This window comes from Ostrinia furnacalis, unplaced genomic scaffold (assembly GCF_004193835.3).
Source record: "Ostrinia furnacalis isolate ACB-3 unplaced genomic scaffold, ASM419383v2 OfSCF4672, whole genome shotgun sequence".
In the NCBI taxonomy this organism is placed as follows: domain Eukaryota; kingdom Metazoa; phylum Arthropoda; class Insecta; order Lepidoptera; family Crambidae; genus Ostrinia; species Ostrinia furnacalis.
In genome coordinates this window covers 491,134-512,297 of record NW_021134911.1, presented here as the reverse complement: position 1 = coordinate 512,297, position 21,164 = coordinate 491,134, and the positions used below count along the sequence as shown (strand labels likewise).

General features: G+C 35.5%; 1 protein-coding gene across 2 annotated transcripts in view; it reads left to right on the top strand.

Annotated features, from left to right (window-relative positions):
• The first annotated feature begins 6,637 nt into the window (after nt 1-6,637).
• The window catches only part of mid (midline), an 83,118-nt gene continuing 68,591 nt past the window's right edge, over nt 6,638-21,164 (top strand). Inside the window, exons 1-2 of one of the 2 annotated variants that reach the window (XM_028314411.1) lie at nt 6,638-7,064; nt 18,175-18,336. In XM_028314411.1, the coding sequence (XP_028170212.1) occupies nt 6,911-7,064; nt 18,175-18,336 (316 nt within the window). In that variant the 5' untranslated portion in view covers nt 6,638-6,910. Of the gene's footprint in view, nt 7,065-10,426; nt 10,853-18,174; nt 18,337-21,164 lie in introns of those variants that run through there. The other variant, XM_028314410.1, reaches the window with a different exon arrangement.

Below are 21,164 nucleotides of genomic sequence, written 5' to 3'. Positions count from 1 at the left end.
AATATTTCACACTTTATACCTAACACATGAAGACTTGCGACGCCTGAATAGGCGCCCCGTGTTGTTCTCTCATTTCACTTAAAGGGAATGCATTATTAAAAGCCTTTTATAGATATCACACCAAGAGACGTACACCTTTAAGGCAGCAATGGATTTAACACCGCACACGCCACTTGTATCAGCGCCAGAATTTATGAGTGAAAGACATTTCATTACTTTTCTCTTTTGTGCCTAATGCCTGCTGTTTTCGTTGTCCACAGCTTTGACTTCACATGTCATTCTTGTACTTTAGGTGTCTATTAAATATGAGGTATAAACGTAAGCAAGAGCAAGTAATATGATATAGTATGTACTTACATAATACTCAATACTTTATTGCTTCACCATATTAGCGTATTAGGACTTACAAATTAAGCCTTTATAGCAGTCTTTCCCAAAGTGGGCGATAACGCCCCCTTGTGGGCGCTGCAGGCTTAAAGGGGGGCGGTAAGAGACCCAGAAAAAAAAATCGGGATGTTGTGTAGAGGCTTGGGAGGCGTCATCTACTAGGAGGATTCTTAGACACCGACTGAGCTCGACTCTTGACTACAAAAATGGGGGGCGCTAAAAAATAATTTATTCTCAAAGTGGGCAGTAAGCTAAATAAGTTTGGGAACCACTGCTTTATAGGATAATAGTTTCTGTACAACCATTTTGCAACTTGATGTCCTAAGTTGTAACATGAATTACGAATGTTATCGACACAGATATTAAACAAAACATTTTAAAACAAATATATTTTGAACTAATAAGTTTTAAATAATATAAGGTACCTACCTATTTCAGATTTTCGTAGCTGTTTGGTCTAGCTCTCCTATGAAATCACGAAATACAAAGCCCGGGCCTTTCGTAGTCTACCGTAGCGTAGGTAGTATGTAATCCTGTATAGCGCTGTAAAGATCAGTTTACTGGCAATAAATCATTAAAATATTCCTCGTCTTTATTAAACAAAAAACATTAAAAGATAAGCACATTTTACGAAATTTTCAGCTTTTAGTTAAACCAGTACAGTTCAGCAAGAAATACCTACCGGGTTGCGTGAAATAGTGACTGAGTAACATCTCACATCCATTGCGTTTTAATGTCGATTTGTACCCGAGACCTCCTCACAATTTTATAGACAGCTTTCTTAGTGGATTTGTAATCGTGTTGAACTTTTAATGTGTAAATTCATCGAATTCGTGTCGATAGCAAATGTTAGCTTCTCTATAGAAATTGGCAATGTACACCTATTTTGATTAATTTGATTTGTGTTGCGACAATGGTCCCGATTTTGTAGGTGCTTTATAAGAAATAAACTGGCACTCATTCGCCAAATCGTCAACAACAATATCAACTCTAAGCAGATTTTTAAAATTCAGTTTGGTAATGAGTCTTTATTGGTGTGAAGATCTGCCATTTGATCTAGTATATCTACGACACTAAACTCATTACCAGCCACATTTCAGGTGAAAAATTTAAGCTCAGACGCATCATTGTGAGCATAGTGTACAAATCCTGAAGAATTCAAGAAAAAATAGAGCTATAATGCAGAAATAAAGGCAAGTCCCTATATACTATAAGATACGCCATAGCTTTTCAATGACGAACCAAACTAAAACGTTAGTGTGTGTCCATTCTTGAACATAAACCTAACAACTAAGTTCTAATTCTCTAAAGAGCAAATTTTAGTCGACTTACTGGTTCTATTGTATAAGTTTGAAAATTTTAATATTGTTTGGAATTTTTCAACAGTTGAAGCTTTACATGTTAGCAAGAAATACTTCATTTCAGCGGTAGAATTTCAATTGGAGTGATAAAGATCACTCGTTTTGAAACCATGTACTTAAGATTGAAAGATAAGGCATCAAAAGATGCGTTGGTATATACCCGCCTGTATGTGCGCTGTCAGTTTTTTTATACAGGTAGGTACTTATGACATTTAAAATCCCTCCTCCTATCTTCCACGTGAATATTTATACAGTTGGTAAGTGATCTTACGCCATTACCTCCTTAATTTCGAATTATTTTTAAAATTCCTACTGCCATTATACATAAAAAGTGCCTGCCAGTGGCTCGCACTGCATTCCTGGGGATTTATGAATTTCTGGGATAAAATTAGCTGTAGTTTCGGCAACCGAATTGAGTCAGAGCGAACGAGATGGATTCTTAATATTTTATGTGAGTAAGTAACTACCTTTAGTTAGAAAGAAATGCCCAAAAATTGTAGATTACACCATTTGTCCAGTATCATACCTGTACCTATCTCTATGATGGTTATAATGAGTTGAAATTAGTAAAGGGATAACTAAATTCATGGGGTCTAAGAGAGAATTATTACAACACACTACTCGTATTAAAAGTGTTATTTTGGATTTTGAATTAATTTAATTTAATAATTATTTTACTTCTGTGCCACTTAGCTAAGATTATTACAATTTGTGTTTGATGCTTTCAGGCCAAAATATTTGGAAATCGTTCGCACAAGCTTGCTTTTCAATGCGTCGTTTAAATTGTAGAGCCCGTTTACTATTATGCTCTTGAAATCTGATGATTTGATTATTGCAGCTTGATAATTACCTTTTGACATGTCTTTACTGTAGGTAGGTATTAATTTATTACTCATTTATTACATAGGCATAGGTAATGATGATGAGACTGTGTAGCACTAGTTAAGAGAATGAAAAAGGTATTACAAATCTTAAGTTTTCATGCCAGAATTAATTAAGATAAAATTTCCCACAATTTGCAAGATTTGCATAAAGTGTAATTAATACTAGAGCGGTAGGTACTTCGACAATCTAGACATGCTTAGGAAAATATTTTACCCCATCTTATTTTCATGGATTTTATTTTTAACAAGACTTAATTTAATTACATTAACGCCCGTATTCACAAACATTACTATGAGGTCTCACAGTGCGCGTGGACGTACAGGGTGACACATGAACCAATCACAGAGTTCTATTCAACGCTGTGCGTTCAAAGCAGAAAACTGCTTCACTTAAGCAAGCATCGTTTGTGAATACGGGCGTAAGGCTGAGTTGTACCACTTTTAACTTTGACCGTAACTAAAATGATAATCGGCGTTTATTGTATGGAGTTTGACAGATTTTGACGTTTGTCAAAGTTAAAGTAAGATGGTGCAACCCAGCCTAATTCTTTTATGTGCGTCCACTTAAGCGTAAAAATGTTTTAAAATAATGTAGAGATAAAAATACCATTTACGAGTCCTTATGAATGTAGATCCCATTTGTAGGTATCTAAAATGTAAACTTTTATCCTGCTCCAAAAATATAATTTTGTAACATACGAAACGTACCTGTTACGTCTCGTACTCGAATCCCAGTCATTAAAGAGTCCCGAATGCCAGAAGTCCTGAGTAAAAGTGTTAACACAACTTTGGATTGACATNACAAATAGCAAAAAACCCATAGGAAATGAGATATTTCCAAAAAAAGCGCAAAAAAACGATTTTTGTGACCTTTGACCTTAAAATTTAATAGTTGCTTACACTCTACCATATGTAGGTTTTGAGACAACTTTTAGGGTGTCAATATACAAGTATTTACAGAATTACAGCTGGGTATCTCTAATTCCGAGATTCTTACCTAATTTAAGCTTAAATGACTGGACTAATATGAGAGAATTATTACAAGACACTACTCGTATTAAAGTGTTATTTTGGATTTTGAATTAATTTAATTTATTAATGATTCTACTTCTATACCACTTAGCTAAAATGATTACAATTTGTGTTTGATGCTTTTAGGCCAAAATATTTGGAAATCGTTCGCACAAGCTTCCTTTTCAATGCGTCGTTTAAATTGTAGAGCCCGTTCACAATATGCTCTTGAAATCTGATGATTTGATTTTATTGCGGCTTGATAATTACCTTTTGACCTGTCTTTAATGTAGGTACTCATTTATTACATAGGCATAGGTAATGACGATGAGACTGTGTAGCACTAGTTAAGAGAATGAAAAAGGTATTACAAATCTTAAGTTTTCATGCCAGAATTAATTAAGATAAAATTTCCCACAATTTGCAAGATTTGCATAAAGTGTAATTAATACTAGAGCGGTAGGTACTTCGACAATTTAGACATGCTTAGGAAAATATTTTACCCCATCTTATTTTCATGGATTTTATTTTTAACAAGACTTAATTAAAACACTAACGCCCGTATTCACAAACATTACTATGAGGTCTCACAGTGCGCGTGGACGTACAGGGTGACACATGAACCAATCACAGAGTTCTATTCAACGCTGTGCGTTCGAAGCAGAAAACTGCTTCACTTAAGCAAGCATCGTTTGTGAATACGGGCGTAAGGCTGAGTTGCACCACTTTTAACTTTGACCGTAACTAAAATGATAATCGGCGTTTATTGTATGGAGTTTGACAGATTTTTGACGTTTGTCAAAGTTAAAGTAAGATGGTGCAACCCAGCCTAATTCTTTTATGTGCGTCCACTTAAGCGTAAAAATGTTTTAAAATAATGTAGAGATAAAAATACCATTTTCGAGTCCTTATGAATGTAGATCCCATTTGTAGGTGTCTAAAATGTAAACTTTTATCCTGCTCCAAAAATAAAATTTTGTAACATACGAAACGTACCTGTTACGTCTCGTACTCGAATCCCAGTCATTAAAGAGTCCCGAATGCCAGAAGTCCTGAGTAAAAGTGTTAACACAACTTTGGATTGACATCAGTCTTTTTAATATGTTTGGGACATTATAAGTTGGAATCAAACTGCTGTTCTGAAAAGATGTCATTCTATTATTTGGATGGAACTTTAAACTGTGGATTGAGTCATGTAGACGCCTACTGACGGTCGTAAAGCCCGACACCAGAGTTGGGACTAAAGAAGAGCGAATGTGTATGCTTTATGAGAAGGTTTGGTGGTCCTTTTACACCCACTCGCCACTAAAAATGAACTATTGTATCTCTCGATTGCTATGATTGATACGATATCTCTGAATTAAGTTTAACGGGATTTCATGAATTTTGTCGCAGTTTTGTTTTAATGACTTTATGCAATAGCGTAGGTAAATTTAAAGATAATGGCGTTAAAAATATAGAGTTTAGGGCCACCATGCAGTCTTCTACATTGAAGCTGGTTTGTTTCATAAAACATCCGGCAATTTTGGTACCCTATACATACTATAAAAGTTATATTACATATTCGTACAGGTAACAACAAGTGATTTTAACACAATACGTTACTGGACACAAGCAATACACAGAATCGCAGTATCAGAATAAATAAGATAGGTAAGTAATTAAAATGTTATTTATTCTATCTTATCTTTAGGAAAGTGAACGAGACTCTCCGCCCTTACTATATTTTTTATCCCCCGACGCAAACAGAGGGGTGTTACCTATAGGTTTGACGTGTATTCATGTCTGTCTATGGAATCTTATTTCTTAAATAGATGGAGTGATGTTGATTCCGTTTTTGTGTTCGAAAGATTACTTCATATAGACTCTACATTTTAGTGTTCCATTGGAATTTATCAAAATCTGTTCGCCAGACATCTGAAGTTTGACTCCTTTCTAGTATTGAAGGTGTTCTAACTCCACAGGTCTGACTGTTATAAATAAAATCCTCTCGATTAAAAAAAATGAATTAAAGTTTAAGATGCAGGGTAATTTAAAAAAATGTGAGAGTATCGTTGAAAGATTTTTTTTTATTTTAATGCGCCTACTCCTGAAAAAAATTATAACATTACACTATTTTAGTATTTTAGGGAGTTTTCTATAAAAATGTAAAATGCTACAAACCTATTAAAATAAAACATAATTAAAACATTGGTGGTTTTATAGTCGTTATCATGGAAAGAGTACCTAAATCATTCAAATGATATTTTTTGGGGACGATGTTATTAAAAATATACATAAATAAGTATGTTCTTTAAAAATGACACTAAATAAATATACTAATAGGATTATAAATTATAACCTGGACCTATAGTAAACATAATGGCATTTTTATATTAAAGCGATAGTTATCGTTTGTTATATGTATAAAATATACATTTATTGCAATATATTTCTGCAATGCAATGCTAAACGTTCTTTGCGCATGCAATAGTCTCTATCATCTCTTCGTCCCGCTCTGGCGCGCGGCTGCGGTTACTTCAAGACGCGCTCTCTCCCGCTCTAAACCACTGATCACTTTTTATGGGCGGCGCATTTACTGTCACTGCGCGCGCGTTCTCATTAGACACCATTTTGATATCACTCTATATTTGTTTTTAAGAATAATTTGGAGCTCATTTTTCATTGAATTTAATATTTTTTTAATTTTTCATCTATCGTTCTCTTGTGTTAATTTTCGCATCGATTTCCACACAAAGAATAAAAAGTTTTTTTGCATCGGAATGCAAAGAAATAATTGCAATCGCGATTATCCGGCGTTGAATACGAATTAAATAATAGGTTTGGAATGATATTATTTTTATTGTTATGAAAAGCTCGGTACGTAGGGGAGGTAGAGGGGGAGCAGGCGACAGCGGGTAGCGCGGCCAGTGGTTGCGCCGGGGCCGGGGGCGGCGCCCTGCCCGCCCCGCCCCGCGCGCGCCCGCTCCCGCGCGCTCAGTCCGCGTTCGGCCGTACCGCTTTCGCTTGTGTGCATAAGTGCACCGTCAATACCGATACGAGTTCAACGATAAACCGATTCGAAACGCATACCCTTACAAATTGTGTTTATCAAGTGCATTTTTTTTAATCGAGTTATGTATCAAACTTTGAGCTTCTAGTAATAGATGAGTTTTTGAAATTTGTTTTCGGTGATAAAATTTTTTGATGATGAAAAGGGAACGATGTTTCGGACGCTGCCGGTGAAATGGGAAAGCTGAGAGAGATCGGACTTGCCACAGTTGTTTGATGGATGTGGAAGGTGCGGAGTGCTGGAGGTCGGGAGGCGGCAGGATGGTGGCGGAGGAGGGCAAGACCAGGGCGACGGACTTCTCCATCGCGGCCATCATGGCCCGCGCCGCGGAGCCGCGCAGCCCGCTCGCGCGCTCGCCGCCGCACACCGGTAACTTTAGGCCTAACTTATTAATCAAAAACGCTTCAAAACACACATTTTCACAGCACAGCTAGACATCTTCGCACGACACAATTCCCTCGCATATCTCTGGGAAACGCAGCATCCTCTCCCTCCCCCAAGGATCTCCACAATGTGCCCGCATCCAGGTTCTTCCCGCGACCTTCACCAGATCGTCGGTCCACCTAGTGGGAGGTCTGCCCACATGCTGATAACATGTTCCATCGTAATAAACTTCTTTCCGACATAATTTAATAAAGAAAACACCTAAAATGACCTAAAACCACAATTTTATTTTGCTTTTCACATGTCAATAAGCCAGTGAGTTACGTTACTGTGACAGCTAAGGTATTTTTCGATGACATCTTTGAAAATTGCAACTCATGGTAAGTTATTTGTATGAAACTTAATAAAAACTTTAGTCGCTATCGTATTCAATTAGATAGGTTTTTTACCTAACGATTTGAGATGAACTCATGGTAGTGTTTTTAGTTTTGCTGTGGTTCAGCTACTAACCGCTAGAGGCGCTGTACAATTTGCCATACATTTTTTTACGCCCTCGATAGCGAGATGCTCGGTAGGTAAACTCATGGTAGAGGCACAGTCTTTTTAATATGTTTGGGACATTATAAGTTGGAATCAACTGCTGTTCTGAAAAGATGTGATTCTATTATTTGGATGGAACTTTAAGCTGTGGATTGAGTCATGTAGACGCCTACTGACGGTCGTAAAGCCCGACACCAGAGTTGGGTAAAGAAGAGCGAATGTGTATGCTTTATGAGGAGGTTTGGTGGTCCTTTTACACCCACTCGCCACTAAAAATGAACTATTGTATCTCTCGATTGCTATGATTGATACTTTATCTCTGAATATTATATTTCTATATATTTATAAAAGCGAAAGGTAACTGATTGACTGACTGACTCACTCACTCAGCACGAAATATCAAAAACAACAAGTGCTAGGAGTCTCAAATTTTGCATGGGGTTTCCTTTTCGAACGAAGGTCACTCATATAGGACTTCGCAAAATTCAACCTCTAAGGGGGTAAAACGGCGTCCACACGTACGAAGTCGCGGGTTCCCACTAGTTCTACTTAACTATAATGAGATATAATGAGATTTCATGAATTTCGTCACAGTTTTATTTTAATGAATTTTGGCGTAATTGAGATAATGGCGTAAAAATATAGAGTTTAGGGCCACCATGCAGTCTTCTACATTGAAGCTGGTTTGTTTCATAAAACATCCGGCAATTTTGGTATCCTACATACTATAAAAGGAATATTACATATTCGTACAGGTAACAACAAGTGATTTTAACACAATACGTTACTGGACACACGCAATACACAGAATCGCATATAAATAAGATATCAGAAAAATATAAATAAGATAGGTAAGTAATTAAAATGTTATTTATTTAGTAGTCAAAAACGTTGGTCTGTTGAGTTGTACCATATTTACAGTATTTTTTTACTATTTTCTTCAGAAATCTTTATTCCCAAATTATCAAACGGATTTCTACTTCGTTTAATCGTCATCAAACAAAGAAAATGATCATTTCTTGGTAGAGCAAGTAGTACTTAAGTACTTATCCATTGTTAACATCGTTGTTATTCGATTTCCGAATGTTGTCAGACAAATTAAAAATTGCCTAGAAAAAGATAAAAATATTTACAATAGTTATTCTCTGAAAAGAAATATGAGTTTCCAATATGAGTATACAGTAGTCGCCTGAAAAGAAATCAAGTGTTTATAATAAATTAATGAGAATACGATTGTTCTGTTTCTCTATTTATGATAATATGATTACTTGATTGTCATATTTAACTCGATTGACTCAGGCACATTTATATTACCTAGAGCCCTGTTCAAACAGTTTTATCTTCCATATAATTCTACATTGTAGAGAAAAATAGTAGGTATCTTTAGAAAAGTGAACGAGACTCTCCGCCCTTACTCTATTTTTTTATCCCCCGACACAAACAGAGGGGTGTTACCTATAGGTTTGACGTGTGTTCGTGTCTGTCTGTGGAATCTTATCTCTTAAATAGATGGATTGATGTTGATTCCGTTTTTGTTTTCGAAAGATTACTTCATGTAGACTCTACATTTTAGTGTTCCATTGGAATTTATCAAAATGTGTTCGCCAGCCATTTGCAGTTTGACTCCTTTCTAATTATTGAAGATATTCTAATTCTACAGGTCTGACTGTTATAAATAAAATCCTCTTGATAAAAAAAATATTTTAATGAATTCAAGCTTAAGATGCCTAGGATAATAAAAAAAATGACAATATCGTCGAAATATTTTTTTTTTATTTACAACTAATTTTAATGCGCCTATTCCTGAAAAAATAATAACATTACACTATTTTTCAGAGTATTTTTGTGAGTTTTTTTATAAAAAAGTAAAATGCTACAAACTTATTCAAATAAAATATAATTAAAGTATTGGTGGTTTTATAGTCGTTATCATGGAAAGATTACCTAACTCATTTAAATGATATTTTTTGGGGACGATGTTATTAAAAATATACATAAATAAGTATGTTCTTTAAAAATGACACTAAATAAAATTAAATATACTAATAGGATTATAAATTATAACCTAGACCTATAGTAAACATAATGGCATTTTTATATTAAAGCGATAGTTATCGTTTATGTATAAAATATACATTTATTGCAATATATTTCTGCAATGCAATGCTAAACGTTCTTTGCGCATGCAATAGTCTCTATCATCTCTTCGTCCCGCTCTGGCGCGCGGCTGCGGTTACTTCAAGACGCGCTCTCTCCCGCTCTAAACCACTGATCACTTTTTATGGGCGGCGCATTTACTCTGTCACTGCGCGCGCGTTCTCATTAGACACCATTTTGATATGACTCTATATTTGTTTTTAAGAATAATTTGGAGCTCATTTTTCATTTAATTATTTTTTTTTTAATTTTTCATCCATCGTTCTCTTGTGTGAATTTTCGCATCGATTTCCACACAAAGAATAAAAAGCTTTTTTGCATCGAAATGCAAAGAAATAATTGCAATCGGGNATCGTTCTCTTGTGTTAATTTTCGCATCGATTTCCACACAAAGAATAAAAAGTTTTTTTGCATCGGAATGCAAAGAAATAATTGCAATCGCGATTATCCGGCGTTGAATACGAATTAAATAATAGGTTTGGAATGATATTATTTTTATTGTTATGAAAAGCTCGGTACGTAGGGGAGGTAGAGGGGGAGCAGGCGACAGCGGGTAGCGCGGCCAGTGGTTGCGCCGGGGCCGGGGGCGGCGCCCTGCCCGCCCCGCCCCGCGCGCGCCCGCTCCCGCGCGCTCAGTCCGCGTTCGGCCGTACCGCTTTCGCTTGTGTGCATAAGTGCACCGTCAATACCGATACGAGTTCAACGATAAACCGATTCGAAACGCATACCCTTACAAATTGTGTTTATCAAGTGCATTTTTTTTAATCGAGTTATGTATCAAACTTTGAGCTTCTAGTAATAGATGAGTTTTTGAAATTTGTTTTCGGTGATAAAATTTTTGATGATGAAAAGGGAACGATGTTTCGGACGCTGCCGGTGAAATGGGAAAGCTGAGAGAGATCGGACTTGCCACAGTTGTTTGATGGATGTGGAAGGTGCGGAGTGCTGGAGGTCGGGAGGCGGCAGGATGGTGGCGGAGGAGGGCAAGACCAGGGCGACGGACTTCTCCATCGCGGCCATCATGGCCCGCGCCGCGGAGCCGCGCAGCCCGCTCGCGCGCTCGCCGCCGCACACCGGTAACTTTAGGCCTAACTTATTAATCAAAAACGCTTCAAAACACACGTAAAAATTAAAGAAATATGAGTTTCCGTTCCGTTTGTATGAACAATCAAGTATTTTTGCAATCAATTGGGTATTGTTTAATTGAAAACGCTTTAAAAGTCTCTACATTGATCATAAATTGTTTTTAATAAGTAAATGCTGAAGACCGCTTACTTTTTTTATACAAAAAGTTACAAAAGAGTTAGCAGATAAACATAAAATGGAATTATTCTATGTTTTTAAGCAAATTCTTTATTTATCGCTAAAAAAATTACGGTAGAGTCTTGAATACTGCTAAAAATAATAATATAACCAAAGATTTTTACGAAATCAAATGCCGATATTGTAGAGCCGTAATGAATTGTCACCAAAATATATAATTCCGTAGATTAAAAACAATAACTACGAATTTATTATCCTGAAAATGCCGTAATTAGTTACGCCTAGCCGCTTGCAGTGATTTTATGGGTTATGAAATAGGTAAGTAATTCTAAACTACCTAATCACATATTATTTTTTATCGACAACATTATTTTCTTTGAGTATACGCGCTTTATGGTAGAGTTTACACAAAGGAAACGGAAAATAATACCTAACATAAATTCAGTGTAAAAAGCTTTTGTGATGGTAATATCAAAATAATAGGTATGTAAAAATTAAGTTTCATAACAAGCAAGTAACTTTGTCGTCGCTTCTGTTCGGTCATAAAGATCCATTTGGATCTCAGCTACTATTTTATTAAATACCTACTCGTACATATATCGCTTTCTAGATCTTGTTATCTAAAAACCTTATCAAAATTATTATAATTCAGACAATTAAAAATTTATCAGTTAATTTATTGGTACAGTTTACAAATTATAATTAAAATATGTTTTTTGAGTAACTAATACCTATTCTTTAATTTTTATAATGATTATACTTCAAAAACCAAGTAGATAAAATAATATAATATACCCATCTTTATAAGATTTGAATTATATCGATCAAAACAAACAATGCTCCATATACATATTTTAATATCAGAACTTATTGTAGTAATGTAGAGTCATTCAATCTAATAGTAGCGGCTGGGATAGCCGATTTTGTATAATCGACATTGTGAAAACAGTATACATATTATGTATGTATGTGTTGTAAATTCAAATTCAAATTTATTTATTGTGAAACATAGGTGTTTACAGATAAAAATAATACATTGTGATAGTCTCACTAAGTTTCGCCTGGTTGGCATACAATAATATAAGTGATTAATAAATCAATTAATAAATTAATAATTCACATGCATTAATGACACAAAACACTTGATTGCTTATTAAGTAGTCAAAACTATAAGTCACTAGTCGTCGTAATATTACAATGTCAATTCAATATTAAAAATTTAAAAATAGTAATTAAAATGTCATAAAAAAATTAAAAATAGTAATTAAAATGTCATAAAGTTGACTTAAATACTTACAAAGGCACACTTAAAATATAAAAGAGACTTAAAATAATAATAGAAAAGATGTGTTTTTAATCCACTCATAAACAAAAACCTAAAATAGTGATTATTGAAGTTTTATGTAATGTTACATGATATTGACCCGTGTTTTTCTTAAGAAAAGCATGAAAACTAAACAAGTATGTAAATTATAGAGATTAAAGACACAGAAAAGCTAAATAGAAAGTACACAGAGTGCTGTACATTTGCCTACTTTTGAATCCACGTAATCAAACGCACAAATTGAAATAAAATGTATAATATTATAGGTCAATTATTCAAATACCTGCCAGCCTATCTATATTTTCATTCCTACTATTAAAATAAAAGCTATTTCAATAATAAAGATATTTGAGATATCTATTTAACCATTTAACTAGCTGTAATGAGCTGATTTAAAAATAATCTTCACTTGAATTGTTTTTCATAAGCAATAGCTAAAACTAAGCCAACATGTTTATTATAAAATTGTTAATGAGTTTCAAATAAGACGGGACTCATAATTTATAGTTTTCAATGGTATGCCTAGATAAATTGTTTAGATTAAAGATATTGAATCATACAAAATTTATTTTAACATAGAAATCACAATTTTTTGATGTATCAAATTCTTTCTGAATTGGAGTCGCATTTTAAATAAAATGAAAATCCCGTTCCACACAAATACTCAAAAGACTCTACAAACTTATACAGGGTGGTCAGGGAGTTGACGTTCAAAGCTAAAATTTAGATTCCTTACATCAAGGTGTATCTAAATCACCCCCAGTCCCCCATGTATGATATGAGATAGAATTAATTTTGTATTTTTTTCCTTTCACCTGGTTGGCTTTTAATGTTTTTCTCACCCTGGAGAGCACTTGTAATTTGTTTTTACTTACTTATGCAAGAAAAATTTCCAGTAAAGATCAACTTTCAAAGCTTTACGGTTGTTTCTCATCAAGATCTAAATCACAAAATTAACTCTTTCTCCTAAACTAAGCTATATCGTAGAACATACATGGGGGTGATTTAATTACACCTTGATGTAAGGAATCCAATTTTAGCTTTGAACGTCAACTCCCTAGCCACCTTGTATAAATTACTCGCATAGTAATTAGTAGGTATATCGGAAGAGTAGGTACTTCATATTTTTAATTATTATGACCTAATTTCTGAAAAGGAACCTCTAATAATAGCGCCTTAGCAAATAATGTATTTGTAACACCGTTCCGAAGTCTTAAACCATAATCACCGCAAAATCTTGAAGGTTTTTTAATGTCTACCGTCAATAATATTTCGGGCAAAGCGAAAGGGGTCCCGTAATTGGTGTGTCGTGCGCGGGCGCAGGCGTCGTGTGTCGGGTCAGTTCGTTATTCCACATTAATTGCGTGGAACGGAACACATTCGACACCAGCCCGCGAGCTTGGACACGAAATCCTTGGAAAATAAAATGACTTCATTTCCCATTTTTTTGCAACCTCTTTGGTATTTTGTTACAGCGTGTTTGACCTGGGATTTAAGCAGAAAATTCTGTAACTAAATGTTTACCGACTGTTTTCAATGTTTTATTGTTTGTTGAGTGTAAAAGTTTTGGTTCAAATATGTTATTATTGAATTTGTTTTACCCACGTTTTACACGTTGCAGTTATGTGCCCACTCTATACGGGTTTATAAAGATCGGCTTCGGTGGCCTGCACCTCTCTGCACCTGGGAAGACCTTATTTCCAACAATTATATGACATGACGTAGTGATGATAAAAATGATGAATGTTATTAATGTCATACTCACCTAAATTGAAAGAAGATTATATTTTCTGTACATAATTAAAATAATTAAAGATTTCATGGTTTTCCTTTCATTTGATTCATCAAGTTTGTTAGAGAGATTTCATCCTTAACAACATTTTTGTTGATTCGATTCCTGGGTATGGCAAGCAAATTTTTGGAAATCTTTGAATGCAGGTCTATTTCTTTTCAGAAATAAAGGAATGTTTTCTTTGAGAATTTTTTTCTATCTACAATATTAAGAGTACTTTCCCTCCAGGTGGCATTACAAAATTCCTCCCTGTATATATAAATAAAAATATCTAATATTTAAAAGTTACATGATATTATTTCTATATACATATCGCACCTTCGGTAGAACAAGGGCACGATTGTCAAAAATTGCAAAAATGAGTTAAGTATGCAGAAATACTTTAAAAATGTGTAGCTAATAATTAATAGCTCTCCTGTAAAATTGCAAAAAGTGCAATTGTGCCCTTGTTCTACCGAAGGTGCGATATGTATATGTAAATAGAATTTAAAATTCTTATAACTGAGAAATATATCTTTGTGTAAAAGATAAATATTTCACTGTATTTAGAAGTAAATAATGTTTATTATACTGCTACTGCTAAATGTGCTTTCCTGCGATTTTTTTATTATTTTATACTATTATTACAATGAACGTTCTGCATTGGAAAGTTCATATTATTTAAATTTTATTACTTATTTATAAATATTATTGGAAAGTTTATCAATACTTACTTTCTCTGAAGGTTGATTATAGACAATAGCACATCATTTACCTATAACATGATCCATTAACAAGTATGACATAGCAAAAACTGATAAAACTATGAGAACTGAATCAGAAAAGTTAGTTTCACCCGTTATTGTAAAGTAACAGAAATAATATAAAAAGTATGACTTACTGACTGCTTAAATCACACAAGATTAACCACAAATATAAAATGTAATTATTATTCTTGAATTAAGTGCAGATTTAGTATTAACTTAAGCCTAAACTGCTTAGTGTCTAAACTGGGGACCTGAAAATAAATTTCAGTAAGAACGTACCTAATAAATGTGTGGTAGAGATGTATGTGTAAAGTTTTGATTTGATTGTCATTATCAGTAGTAGGTACGTTTCAATTTCTTAAATATTAGTTTTTTTCTTTTGATTTTTTACAAGACATGTTTTGTTAAAACTAATAACAATGCAAGGACATTATGTTTTCAGTATTTAAAACACACAAAAAATATAAGATACTTTAAATACTCGCAAAATTTTACTTGTTATCAGTTTAGGAATAAGAATATTAGAATTAACCAATTAGAAACAATATAATATCACTGGTTGATTAAAAAGTGGTACGAGACAATTAACTAATAAGACCTTTTATGGCTGAGTTGAACCATCAATTTACTTTAAAAAACGTCAAAAATCTGTCAAACTCGAAACAAAAAGCACCGGTTATTTATGGTTAAACAAACTTACCTTAAGTGAAGTTTGACCGTAATTATACGAGTCGCTGCATCCGAAGAGATTTTCATATTTACCAGGTAGTCCACTTCTCATTGTACTAGGCATCGAACATTTTAGAGCATACATTACAAAAAAGTACTTGTTATGACTCGATATCCGGCGGTAGTGGGGCACGCTAACGTCACACCCNATTCCCCAACAGGTAGCCATTATTATCCTCCAAATGTCGCGTCGCTCTAGACGACGTAATGACTGTGTATTTTATCGAAATGTTTACTTTTATGGTCATTTCACATTTAAACACACACGAAGCACACACTTTTTCCAATTTAATTTAATTTAATTTTTGCGGCACGAACGAGAAATTTCGATGTTACGATGCCCGCACTATCGAAGCGAATGACGACTCGACGGTTGGAGGGGTGTGACGTTAGCGTGCCCCACTACCGCCGGATATCGAGTCATAACAAGTACTTTTTTGTATTGTATGCTCTAAAATGTTCGATGCCTAGTACAATGAGAAGTGGACTACCTGGTAAATATGAAAATCTCGAGGATGCAGCGACGAAGTATAATCGATATTATTACGGTTAAACTTAGGTGGTGCAACTAATAATGTAGCTATATCTAAAAAAAATTGTAGACCACGCAGGCCATATTTTTATTTAATTGAAGTAGTTAAAGCGTTTTTGAGAATGCTCGTTGATGAAGAAAAGAAGTACTTGATTTGGACAATTTGGACATCCTGGTGTCCAAGCTAATCTTTTCATAAAGTGCTCAGGACCAAAATTGATTGAGTTTTTTCTGGTCAATATGTCATAATGTTATCAATATGTGGCGTGGTCAATGGACACGCTTCATTTAATTAAGAAGAAATTATTTCATTAATCTGATAAATCTTATCAGTTCAGAGAATGATTTAGTGGAACGACTCTTACTATAATACTAACACGTTTTTGTAAACGCACTACTTATTTTGAGATTACGAAATCTTAGCCTTACGTATCCGTAATACATGTAAGATGAATATGTATGAAACATCTCTACCACTTCCTTTACCTAAAGGTGAGCTATTCATGAACTCTACAAAGAACCCTATTACGTTTATTAAAGTAGGTAGAGAATACCTCAAGTTACTGCGAATAATTTTACAGTGTTGACTCTACACTAAAGTAAAAATAAATTAAGGTAGGTAAATTAGCTATTGAAAACTATAACTCTTTAATTCTGTTGATTCACAATATTTTAAGTCACTATATCATGTAACTACCGGATTTCTTTTTAGTGTAACGAAAGAAACATACAACTACTTACAGATTTTACTCGTGTTTTCAGCTATTTTTAAATGAAAAATACTTTTTTTGACAGTTCAAATATGTTTTACTATAAGAACCTTAGTAAAATGTAGAGTATTGCCATCACTGTATCATTTATCATCATCAACATCATCAGTTTATTTAATCTCCACTGCTGCGGAGTACGACCCACTCTAGTTTACCAGAAGCAAAAAGGAGAATTTTTCTTACACTCTTCAGCCTGAGCAGATAGATGGGTTGGGGCCTGATGTTTGCATATTTCCCCTTATTCACCTTTTGAGACATCCACGGGAAGAGTGTGGTAGGTTCTATTCTACTCTGCCAGAACCATACGGCTAACGTCACTGCATCGTTTTTTCAGCCAAATTAATGTTATCCAATACTATAAGGACAAAGGCCTTCCCCACGGATTACCATAACAACCGGTCCTGCGTTGGCTGCATCCAGTGTGCTTACCATGAGTTTACGTTAGGTGTGCTCGCTAGCGACTGCGTAAAAAAATGACATTGATTGTATGTCATATTGTGCAGCGCCCCTAGCGGCTACTTTCAAGAAACAAAATCTTCATAGAGATTTTTGACGTATTCGCTAGCGAGCACACCTAACGTAAACTCATGGTAGGTACACTGGTGTTTCCCGCGGCCTTCATCAGTGTGCCTACCATGAGTTTACGTTATGTGAGCTCGCTAGCGAATACGTCAAAAAATTCTATGAAGATTTTATTTCTTGAAAGTAGCCGCTAGCGGCGCTGCACAATATGTCATACATTTAAATGTCATTTTTTTACGCAGTCGCTAGCGAGCACACCTAACGTAAACTCATGGTAGGCACACTGATCGTCGATCTTCACTCTCACACTCACGTCACTAAATAAATAAATGGTTTTTATCACTGACCTGGTATTATTACACACTGGACTAACTGCTGTCATAATATTTTTGTGCTTAATTTGAGTTTCGCCATTTTGGTGCTGTAGGCCATACTGTAGGCAGATACGATTGTCCATGGAAAGTTACTCCATACAAAGTCGTCAAAATTAGTTCTCCGGACAATCGTAGTGATGCTTCAAATTGCCACACAAAATTAGCTGTCATTTGTATGGCGACAGCCTGTTCAGTGTGTAATAATACAGGTCATCTTGACTGCCATTAAAAAAAAAACACTTTATTGGCAGTCAAGATGTAGCGTAGATCCTGGCTGAACAGGAGTTGCAGCGGTGGGAATAGTCCCGTGCATAAAGAAGTGAAACTAATATAGATTTTTCTTCAGGTTCGGTGTCGAGACAGAGTTCACCGGCGTCGCTCAGTTCCCCCGCGTCCAGCTGCCGGTCTCCGGGGCCGGACGAGGATGTTGAGGTTGACGTAGAACAGTGCTCGGACGGCGAGAGAGACGCCTCCGATCACGCCATACCTTCGCCCGCTCCCTCATCTGGTAAGTAAGCTTTAAATTAACTTAGTTACTATGCTGAGTAGACAGTCATCATCAGCATCATCTTCATCAGGTCAGGAAGTAGACCTACTTTATACAAGAGGCAAAAAAGGAGGGTTTGGCCTTCATTCTTGGCCAGACTAGTTGGAGAGGTCTGATGTTCGCATATTTCTTGTCACCTCTCTCTCTGTCGACATTCACAAAAAGAGTGGAGTTGATCTCATTCTAGTCTGCCGAACCTATACGGCTTAGTAGACCTCCACCTTTATACAGGCTCCATACAGCTACAGCTATGCTTATATAGCTATATGCTTTTTTAGATCCTATGGTGTGCGTACTGTGAAGTAGACAGCCATCACGAATACCGTTACTTTTTTAGACAAATTGTTTTTGCCCACACCAGTTCATATAATAATTAGACAGCGGTTTGGCTACCGTTTAATTTCGGTGTAAGGAACCGTGTAGAGCATTCATGAGATAAAGATTCGAAACTATTTTATGCTTGAGATGAGAGACAGGCATAGATGTGATCTTAAATCGAGCGAGCTTGCTCAAAAGGTGCCTTTAAACCTGTTTAAGATCTTTCGGTTCGGTGAGTTCCGGCATACAAAGGCTAAAAAGCAGAATAGGAATTTACGCTATTTTATTTCAAAATCATAGCTGTGGATACTGCTGGACTAGTCAGTCCGGCTAATTTGGGAAATCGCAGGACAGATGCAACTGCGACGCTATTAATTTTCTTTACTGTAACTAAAACTTTGAAGGTCACCTGATCTGATGGTTTGCACACCAGACTATACCGCCATTTGCGGCTGCGCCTTCGAATCTCGCCGGGGGCAAATGTTAGCGTTAGTACCCGGAGACATGTGCATTTATGTATAATTATGAATGAATATTCATATGTATCTATTTAAGTATATTTATCCGTTATCTGGACGCCATAGTACAAGCGTTTGAGGCTAGATAATTGGTGTGAAGGTTGGAATAATTCATTATTATTATTAACTTTACTGAATACGTGCCTCTATAAATGTTAAATATGGTATAATCTCTAAACAAGGCTTCACTTTAAACTTTCAAATGTACCCCTATAAATAGCGACCAAACCATACATTAAGTAAATGTCGTGGATTTAGTAACTGCTCGCGGCCACTTTGACTGGGTTCTGTGTTTATTAACCCTTCAGTAGACGGATTGACAGTAATTGAGAATCCAGTTGCTGTCAGAAAATAGAGCAATAAGTAGTTGGATGGAGTCAATATGCCTGTTGGGGACGAATCTTGACGATGGTGCATTCTCGTGTTAATCTTCAGGCATGTTATTATTAGTAAATGATCCATTAGTTCATTTGAACCCAGCTGTCACCCCTCTCAATCAACAGGAGACTTCAAAACGGATGTTGACTAATACCTATTACTCGTAATGTCACTTTAACCGTAAAATTACTTCGTCACTTGTTTTCGTATTGAATATTCTTGTAACAGTTCCTCATTTACTCTATGAATATATTTTACATTATGGGATACAACTTGAGAGCTTTACTTGGCGCCATGAAACCTAACAGTGGGAATTTTAAAATAATTATGGATGAAAACAATTTGGTTGGAATTGTAAATGCAGATCCGTAATTCCACGTTGCTCTACAATACAATTAATTTATATCGTTCATCAAAAATATTCCTTTCATATCGTTAATTTTATCTCATTCTAATTAAAGTCTAGTATTACACTGATTAAAAAACAAATTAAGTGCGCATATTTAAATTCTTTTCACACATACCGCACTATCGTATTCATTCTTTGTGACGCAAAAAGTAAATGAACTCGTGTTTATACGGACTATTATCGATGTAATAAACAGGCTTTCTCAGACAAATACAATTCGGTTCTCACAGTCTGATCGACTGAGTGCGGAGAATGATGATATCGTCAACGATGCCGGCTATAAAGGCAGACAGTGCAAAACGAGCGCGCTCTCTTCGCCGCGCCGCACACTAGGCTACAGGTGGCGGCGACTAATCGTCGGAGTTGATAAGTTGCGCTTCGAGACGCGAGACACGACACGAGCAAGCCGTAAGCCGTAAGAGGCGATCACAAGTGCACTCGATTAAACTGAGCTTGAATGTGAGGACGTGATCATAAGAAGGTCGACTCTACCAAAAGTTGTTAAAACGATCCTATATTCATTTACCTCTCGAGGCACAGTAATAGTTCTTAAATATAACAGGGAAATTTCAGCTGAATATTAAAAAATCTAATATGCACTGATAACTAATTATAAGGGAAATAACGTGCACAACTGGCAACCACAGGTGGCCCACATAGTGTGCGCCAGAGCTTATTGTGCATTGTTTCTCGATGACTGCTAATTCCTGAGATTACAATTATGACAGGTCTAGAATCTCATGTTAATAACAAAACTTGAGTATGTTATCTCGTCAGACGTAAACGTACACTTAAATCAAACGGTTCGAGATCACCCCGATAAGATAAATGAGTAAAAGCGTAATGAAGTTGTGAGAAAATGCAAGTGTAGGCCGAATGGATTAGAGCTCCGATAGACGTCGACAGGTGAGTGCTGCCGAAAAAAAGTTAATGGTGCAGTAGCGAGTCGTGAAAGCAAAAAATATCGGGAGCGATTGGTCATTTCCGATGCGGTATGAGAATGTATTAATGCAATCAGTTTGTGGGTACTTGAACCCGTAATTAAGTTCAAATAATATTCATTACTTAGCTTTGATTACGAGTAGGTACTATAATAAATAATTTACCGAATGTGACTGAATTTTAATCCAAAATAGCAGCTGGTCAATCATAAATGACCGTTGCTA